The 9,119-nt window shown below is 47.3% G+C and overlaps 1 protein-coding gene across 2 annotated transcripts; it reads right to left on the bottom strand.

The window, feature by feature from the left end:
• Window positions 1–4,386: 4,386 nt before the first annotated feature.
• LOC115390701 (uncharacterized) lies at window positions 4,387–8,733 on the bottom strand. Of its 2 annotated transcripts, none has more exons than XM_030094674.1 (8): window positions 7,788–8,733; window positions 7,351–7,441; window positions 6,248–6,323; window positions 5,961–6,144; window positions 5,613–5,853; window positions 5,325–5,379; window positions 5,167–5,197; window positions 4,387–5,044 (listed from the first exon to the last, which is right to left on the bottom strand). In XM_030094674.1, the coding sequence occupies exons 1-8, from the start codon at window positions 7,979–7,981 to the stop codon at window positions 4,786–4,788; spliced, it is 1,131 nt and encodes a 376-aa protein (XP_029950534.1). In that variant the 5' UTR covers window positions 7,982–8,733; the 3' UTR covers window positions 4,387–4,785. The 2 variants fall into 2 exon arrangements, with proteins under 2 accessions (XP_029950534.1, XP_029950535.1); XM_030094675.1 differs by having other exon boundaries at window positions 6,248–6,320.
• Between the last annotated feature and the right edge of the window lie 386 nt (window positions 8,734–9,119).

Below are 9,119 nucleotides of genomic sequence, written 5' to 3'. Positions count from 1 at the left end.
TCTCTGTATCATTAAAAATCTAAGGCGTTGCACATGCTGTTGAAATACCTAATCCACCATTGTGGTGCAGAATATCAGTAGTTCACTCTTTCAAAATTTTTCACGACGCTGTCCATGGTGCTGAAATACCCAAACCCACAGTTTTGGTAAAGATTAATTGTCAGTCTCGATTCATTGATGAATTCCAATTTGCTGTCCATGGTGCTAATATAGCCAATTGACTGTTGTGGTAATGATTAATATTAAGTCACTGTTCACAGATAAATCAAAAGCGCTGTCCATGGTGCTGAAATGGCCAACCCACCATTGTGGTGCAGAGTATCAGTTGGTCACAGTATCATTAAAAATCCTCGGCACTGTCCATGGTGCTGAAATTGACAATCCACCATTGTGGTGCATAATATCAGTAATTCACTGTTTCATGATGATCAAGAGGTGCTGCCCATGGTTCTGAAATGGCCAATCCACCATTGTGGTGCAGACTTTCAGTTGGTCACTGTATCAGTAAAAATCCAAGGCACTGTCCATGGTGCTGTAATAGCTAATCCAATGTAATGGTGTAGAATGTTCGTGGGTCACTCTTTCATGATGACTCTAAGGCAATGTCCATGGTGCTGAAATAGTCAATCCACTGTTTTGATAAAGATTAACAATGGGTCTCTATTTATTGATGAATTCCAATTTGCTGTCCATGCTGCTGATGCAGCCAATTGACTGTTGTGGTGAAGTTTAACAGTGGGTTGCTGTTTATCAATAAAAATAAGGCGCTGTTCATGGTGCTGAATTAGTCAATCCACCATTGATATGCAGAGTAGCAGTTGGTCAGTGTAACATTCAAAATCCATGGCGCTGTCCATGGTGCTGAAACAGCCAATCCACCATAGTGATGCAGAATATCAGTAGTTCGCTTTTACATGATGATTCCAAGGCGCTGTCCATGGTGCGGAAATAGCCAATCCACCGCTGTGGTGCAGAGTATCATTTGGACACTTTATCGGTAAAAATCCAAGACGCTGTCCATGGTGCTGAAATAGCTAATACATTGTTGTGGTGCAGAAAAACAGTGGGCCGCTCTTTCATGTTTACTCCAAGGCACTGTCCATGGTACTGAAATACCGAAACGCAGCATACTGGTAAAGATTATCAGCGGGTCTTTATTCATTGATGAATTCCAATTGCTGTCCATGCTGCTGATATAGCCAATTGACTGTTGTGGTGAAGTTTAAAGGGACTTAAGGCAAGATTTGTGAAAAACTACACATGCATTTCCACTTTATTCAATGCTAATGGGTCGTGAAGCATTAAAAACCTAAAATAACAGGCCAATCCGCGTATCTGTATGTTGCCTTATACAGGCTGTGTGCCAAATAATTTGTTGCTGTTCGGGGTCCGAATTTCCCGCGCAATCGTGGGGATGTGATGTAAATTGACGCTGTATGCGCGCTGCCGACAGCTCTGGAACAGGAAGAACATGGCCGCCGTGGACATGGACTCAAACACTGCTGGGATCAGGGGCGGGCAGTGTTGCCAACTTGGTGACTTTCTCGCTAAATCTGGCGACTTTCCAAAGCCTCTTTTCGACTTTTTTTTGTCAAAAGTAACTAGCGACAAATTTAGCGGCTTTTTCTGGTGCTCTGGAGACGTGACAGGAAGTCTCCCTGTTCTCAGCAAGCAGCGGGTGCTGCGTGAGCCCCTTCCACATCCCAAAGCACTCATAGACGGCCAGTCTCAGCAGCGCTCCCTGCTGAGTTGGGGCCGATTGGGTAAACGGCGCGGAGCTGCTCCACGGCGGCGACGGGAGAGCTCCAGCAGCCGCGGCCTGCTTCACGCGCCTCCGTGGTTATGCGGCAGGTCCACGCGCACTCCGCGGCCGGCACAGAGCGCGTCTCCGCCCAGGAGCGGAGATCCGGAGCTGCCGCGCCGCGGCTTGCTCCACGGAGGCGCGTGAAGCAGGCCGCGGCTTCCACGGGCCGAGTGGAGCTGCCCAACGGAGGCTGACGGGAGAGCTCCGGATCTCTGCTCCCGGGCGGAGACACGCTCTGTGCCGGCCGCGGAGCGCGCAGGGACCCGCCGCATAACCACGGAGGTGGAGAGGAGCTCCGCGACGGATTTAAAAATGAATCGTTAGATTAATCAATGCATAGAAGAACTATTTCCTAGATTAATCGATTACAAAAGTAATCGTTTAACGCAGCCCTATTATCAGCGTTATCTTGTGAGTCAAAAAAAAAAAAAAAAAAAACATGACCGAAGCCGGGCAGGCACCCGAATAAATATTGGATATGCGTTTGATTCATGGAGGGAACTTCAGCTGCATTTGGGAGTGAAAATGGATGCTTACAAAAATCACATAATATGCGCTGTGGTCCTGCAGTAATCCGCGACGTAGTAAACAGCATGAGCATCCCTGGTGCAGTGCTGTGAAGCCGGACATTCTGTAAAATGTTTGTGCGCGCTCCCGTGCCGCCTTGGCTGGTGGCTGCAGTTACCCGCAGCACCTATCGCGGCAGCACTGAGGTAAATTTTGAAAAGTTGCCTTTAGTCCCTTTAACGATGGGTCGCTGTTTACCAATAAATCCAAGGTGCTGGCCATGGTGCTGAAATAGCCAATCCACCATTGAGGTGCAGAGTATCAGTTGGTCCCAGTATCATTAAAAATCGAAGGCCCTGTCCATGATGCTGAAACAGCCAATCCACCATTGTGATGCAGAATATCAGTCGTTCGCTCTTTCATGATGATCCCAAGGCGCTGTCTATGGTGCTGAAATAGCCAATCCACCATTGTGGTGCAGAGTATCAGTTGGTCAATATTTCAGTAAAAATCCAAGACGCTGTTCATGTTGCTGAAATAGCTAATCCACCGTTGTGGTGCAGAAAATCAGTGGGCTGCTCTTTCATGATGATTCCAAGGCACTGTCCATGGTGCTAAAATACCCAAACCCACCTTTTTGGTCATGATTAACAGTGGGTCTCTATTCTTTGATGCATTCCAATTGCTGTCCATGCTGCTGATATAGCAAATTGTTGTGGTGAAGTTTAACAGTGGTTTGCTGTTTACCAATAAATCCAAGGCGCTGTCCATGGTGCTGAAATAGCCAATCCACCACTGACGTGCAGAGTAGCAGTTGGTCACTGCAGACCCGTCGGCAGACATTCGTCTCAGGGGGGGGGGCATATCAAGTGCATGGGGTGACACAAATGTGCATTTGGGGGGCGGGGGATACATATGTAACGTATGAGCGAGGATGGTGAGGTGCGTGCTCGTGCTAATTTATTTTGGGGGATTTAGTTTGAGGGGGCACAACATTTATTTGAGGGGGCCAGGCCCCCTCTTGCCCCTGCGTAGACCCGGCCCTGATCTAGACACATTGACCTTCAATAATCAGCCAGCTTTTTTTGATCTGCCGCTCAGTCTCCTCATAACAAGCCTTTAAAAAATGCCTTCTTTTCCTGCCACACCAGTCGACTCTGGGCTGCCTGAACTGCAACCCCCCCTTACCCCCATCCTCAATCTCCACACTTCAAACTCTATACGAAATTCTGGCAGAAGACACTGATCAAAAATGTCCATAATATCTTTGACCAATTCCAATTCATTTCCATCAGGGTCACAAAGACTGGAGGCCACAGTATGTGGTGTTAATGTCAACTTAGTGAGCGCAACACATCGACCGCAATAGCAGGCAGTGAAGCACTAACCATTGCTGCGTGCGGCTTTATGTTGCATAGTTATTACTCTTAAGCAGCTTTTTTTTTTTTTTTTTTTAAGTAAGGAAAAGATCTGGTAAAACGCACGTCTGTGTGAACTTGCCTGTTGTTTTTGTTCGGACTCATATCATGAAGCTGTTTCTTCTGTGGAGACGAAACAAACTCAAACCTTTGTCTCTGCACAGAGAATTTATTTGACTTTACCTTTAATAACTTCACCCAGAGGTGCAAAGGAAATGCATTGCTTTTTTATTTTCATTTCTTTTGGGCACACATTATGCATACTTGTGCTCCAAGTTATAATCCAACACTTCCTTCTATTTACCAAATACCTATTGGACTGATTTTTACTTTTCTCGGTGTAGATAACGTAAATATACGGGCACACACACACACACTTTCTGTTGTCCTCTGTTCAACTCTCCGAGGGCGACGTCTTCTGGCTGCTTCAGTCTGAAATGAATCCCGATCGGCCGTCAAACCCTGTCCGGCCCGAGATGTGAGCGATCTTTAGTTTTCAGTCTTAACTGGGTACAAGGAAAATTTTTAAATGCGACACGTTTGGCCTTTTATCACAAATTTACAGGTTCACGTGCAAATTGTTGTGGATGTTAATGAATTCAGTCAAAAACTTTGTTTTTAAACTGCACCACATTCTCTCTGGTTTCTGTTTTTTTGGTATTTATTACAGGATATGTGTTCATGGTTCTGTTTTATTTTCCACATCAGCTGCTCTGTGAGTTTTGTAACTGACACCTGTACACATACGGACAATAAAGAAGCAAAGTAATACACTTCTTGTGCCCTTGCAGAAAGCTGAGATATAAAACTATGCTGTTTTGGACCCGACAGCATTATGTTTTATAGAATAACAAGTGTGTTGCTCACTTTTTTGGGCACTTGAACAGAATAGGGATTTATTGAGAATGTCTGACTGAAATTACAGATTCAGCAGGACGTTTAGGAGAGGAGAAAAAACAAGTGCTTATTAAACTCAGAAGTCCATAGCAGAGTCGAGGACAATGTGAACGCTCTAGTTCAGGGGTCAAAACGAAGCCGGAGCAGGGGCCGATGCCCTCAGATCTTCAGATGCACCTCGGCCGGAGCCTTCTCCTTGCGGCGGCGCTTTGTCTTGTTGGTGTTGTACACGTTGAGGAGCTGTGCTTCGGGCTGGCTGGTCCACTTCCGCCGGTAGTGGCAGAAGTAGCAGCTCTGGTGGACGACTAGGTACGGGCCGCGCGAGCGTTTGGTGCAGCGGCAGCTCTTCCTGCAGATGGGGCAGTTCTTCATGAGCTGCAGGATGGAATCCTCGTCCACGATGTGCTGAGGAGTGTTTCTGAGAGGAAACAACAACAGGAGGAGGACGAGTTACCATCCAGCTTTGGCTGAGACCAGACCGAGATCTGAATGACATTAACTAGATGTGAGAGGAACACGAGAAGCCTGGCGCTCACTTACTGCTCAGTGACGGAGACGTCCGACAGAGGATCTGGAAAAGTGATATGATCATTAATATATTACACAAGTCATGTGATTGACAAATCTTTATCTTGGGGTTCAATGCACTAAGAAAGTTTCATTTAGCCGACTTTAATAATAAAAACTCATTTACACACCTGAGCATCTGTACAAGCCTGGCAGTCTGCCTGCCACCGCTGTCTTGTCTTCCTGCTGTAACAGATACACACAGTTCATTCATCTGCACATCTGTGTCAGTGTGGTGTTGTTACACATTATCTGAACACAGTCGGCTTTCTCTGTTGTCACTATGACAACCGACTGACACACTGGAGGGATGGGACTGTTATCAGCTGTTTCTTAGAAACAGCTTCCTCCTCCCACTTCAATCATCCTGACCTCCTTTGTGTGTGTGTGTGTGTGTGTGTGGTAAGTTAAATAAATACCTCATGCACCAGTGTGAAGGATTCGACCTGATCTGCAGAGCTCTCCAGGTTTCTGACGCGGTGCTGCAGCGGTTCGCTCTGCCACCTCCTGCTGTACTGACAGCGGCTGCAGAGCTGGGCGAAGGACACGCACGTGCCCAGCTGGCACCGCTGCACCTCACAGCGGTGCTCGCACACCGGGCACCTCTGGAACAGCTCTCGGAGACAGCTCTCGAACACAACACACGTCGGCTCGCCGCCGCTGCCGGGGGAAAGAGTTTGTTACAGTGGAGCAAAAACGTCGTTTCTTTAAGAAAGAGATCAACATGTAAACAATGGAATTGGTTTTAAAAGCCTTCAGCACCTCACCTGACTCCATTGGTTTGTGTTGAAGAGTTGTCAGACTCAGACTCCACATCCTCTACAGGCGGCAGACCGGGGGGGCTCGTGGATCTGGAGTCCTGAGGAGGCGCAGAGCATCTCACTGGAACGTAGACCAGCTGGAAGGCTGACTGATGGGACACAGGAGGCGTGTTGGGTCCGGTCTGCGTGGCTGATGGCAAACAGAGAAAACAGGGACGATCATCGTATCATGAAAAGATCATTTCTGTTTTAGCAGCTGTTTGTTACCAGATTAATAGTTGCTTCATACACACCTTTGTTCCTCACACGAGGCTGCGACGGCAGCCGCGTGCTGAGGGAATCAGTGTTGATCACAGAAGGCACTGCCTGCTTCAGACAGAAAGAAGAAAAGAAACTTTCATGTTAGTCTTTAGAAAATATATGACAGATAAATAAGTGCCGACTCACCGCTGTATTGTCACGGACTGTTGGTATTCTTGCAGACGGAGTCGCGTCATAGGTCATGTGACCGCCCATAACAACTGTCCGCCAATAGCTCAAAGGGGAAAACAACAGCCTCACGCAGTTCATTGCGCCTTGTGCGTTGCGGTTTTAGGTGTTATTGCAGTGTAATATTATATTTGTTCAATGCATGAAAGGTCTTGTCGGCTATAGATGGCCTATACATACTACGACAAGCTTTTTGGGGATAGTTTGGCCAAATATAGGACAAAATTGGACATTGTGGGTGTAAAAGTGTGCCCCTTCAGACTCCCTGCTGACGAGTATGACGGTATGTGGGAATTTTTTTAGCAATTCATCTGTGAAGCGGCACTGTCTGAACAGCCCTGTCTGCTCCGCTCCGTTTGTGTGTCTATAATTACCTCGTGCAACAAAGTAGCATCATGGTATTGTGTACAAAGCGCTGGTCAATTTATGTTCACGTGTAATTGTGCTGTAAAAAACAGTGAACACCGGACATTTTCCTGAATTTATAAAACCCGCCCGGACGCAAAAAGTGGACATGTCCAGGAAAAAGGGGACGCTCGGTCACCGTCTCTATACAGCCCAGGTTAGAGGAGGAGACAGTGCAGGAGGAAGAGCAGGACAGGGTGGAAAAGACAAAAAACACTGAAAAGGTATCAGGAGTAATAAATACATACCTGAATAAAATGAGCTGAGCACACGTATGTGTAATGAGATCTTGGGTGCCATAAGTTGTTGTGGAGAAGGGTCAGACCAGACCACTGGTCTACATAGTTATGATGAAGAGTTAGGTTATGATTTGTAAAAGCTTCACTGGTAATATGAGACTGAGCGATTTGCTGCACACATTACTTGCTGGTTCTTGACAAAACCGCTTCCTTGAACACATTGCGGCACAACTTCGTTATTACACTTCCGTGTATGTTCTTACCAGCGATGCAGGGACAGCAGCACTCTTCAACACACGTCTCTGACTCTGTCCTGGGCTTGGAGAAACGTAGTCATCGTCGCTGAAGTGCGCACTGCAAACACGAAGTCTCTTTAACCTCAGCCTGTCTGGTGTTTACATTGAAGCCTAGAGCAATAAGCCAAAGTCGCCTCAGATCAACGTCTGCCACGGGAAAACGCTGAAATGAGTGCGGAGCCAAGTATCGATACTATCAACACCAAAAGTTAGTATTGGGATCGATCGATACCAGCACGTTGAGATCGATATATTTTTTTCCTGCTCTGGCAGAGTTAGCGCAGCCTCTCTGTCAGACCTAGCTCACTTCAGGGCTCAGGCGCTCGTTAACGCGCTCTGCGCCCCTCTCCTCCTCCTCACTGCCGTGCAGGAGCAGCGAGAGAGAGACTAGAGAGACTACTTACTTGTCCAGCAGGAACAGAGCCAAGGCAGCATCTGTCGGAAATCCCTCCTCATCTTTCAGCTCACGCCAGCGAGTGAAAGCCGGGCCAATGTTTATCCTGGACTGTGCTTTTATCCGAGTAGCCTCTCTTTTTCTTTTTTTTGTCTCCTCAGACAACACTTTAGGCTTCTTTCTCTGTTGTCCACCTTCTGCCATGTTTGCGGCACCTGGAGTTCTGTCCTTGTAACGAAAGGGGGAAGTGACGCTTGCCGTAAAGCAGTCCGCACATTTGTTGTTTAGTGTGCAGGGTTCCTACCATCCTCCTCGCAGTTGCTTAGTCCAAGTGAAAGCAATACTGACGCCCTCAGGCCGTGACAGAGGGGTCCTTCAACTAGTTGTAAGTCGATGTATCATCACAAAAGATATTAAAATGTTTTATTACGGTATCAAGTGTCGCTTTAAAGGTGACGTGGGCAGGATTACCTAAGCAAGATGGCGATTTGACCCATCTAAGATGGCGATTTGAAACTTCTGACATCACGCCCTTGCGCAAGTTAAGCCCCTCCCACAAGAACGTGCGCGCGAACGCGACACAATGCTTGCCGGTATCAAAACACTCAAGCACTCCAGGCTTTACAACGACGAGCAGGACAACTTTTATAACGATGTCTGATTCTGAGGTGAAACAAAAGTCCCCAGCCGCGGACTCCTCTCCCTCGTAACTGAATTCAGAGGAAATGTGTACCTCTGGCATGAGGCGACTCCACGTGCAAAGCCTAACCCCCCATAACATTCAGTTTGCGGGACATCTTGAACATGACAAGACGCGGATTTCAACATATCATCACGGAGGCTGTGCGGGGGGCATCTTAGGACATTGCTCGCCCCCATCTTACTGTCTTCATCTCTAACAGTGAATCTAAACACTTCAGTTTGTTCTATATTATAGACAGGGTCAACATAACAGAAAAACAAACCTGTCCAACAGAAATGTGGCTAGTTCTGCATCGGATTTGAAGCCATTCAGATCCAGAAGGGTCCTCCACCTCCCGAACGCAGTGCCGACATTTATTCTTGTTCTGTTTCGTGCGCGGTCCTCCTCCTTCTTGTATTCTATCTTTTGGGCTAGCGTTTTACGACCCGTGACTTCTTTCTAAAAGCTGCCGGGGGTAAACGGGGAATCGGCACCTTGCCGCTGCCCGCTGGATGACCGCTGTACGCCATTGTTCAGGTTTATGGTTCTTGTTTTTGCCCTTCTTCTTCTTCTCGCTATCCTCAGTTGACTCCGTGGTGTTTTGATGATGTTATGTCCGATGAGGCAGGTAAATATGCGAGCCTGGACTTCCACATGCGC

This window comes from Salarias fasciatus, chromosome 6, assembly GCF_902148845.1.
Source record: "Salarias fasciatus chromosome 6, fSalaFa1.1, whole genome shotgun sequence".
Taxonomy (NCBI): domain Eukaryota; kingdom Metazoa; phylum Chordata; class Actinopteri; order Blenniiformes; family Blenniidae; genus Salarias; species Salarias fasciatus.
The sequence above is the reverse complement of the archived record's forward strand: the minus strand, read 5'-3'. Positions and strand labels throughout refer to the sequence as shown.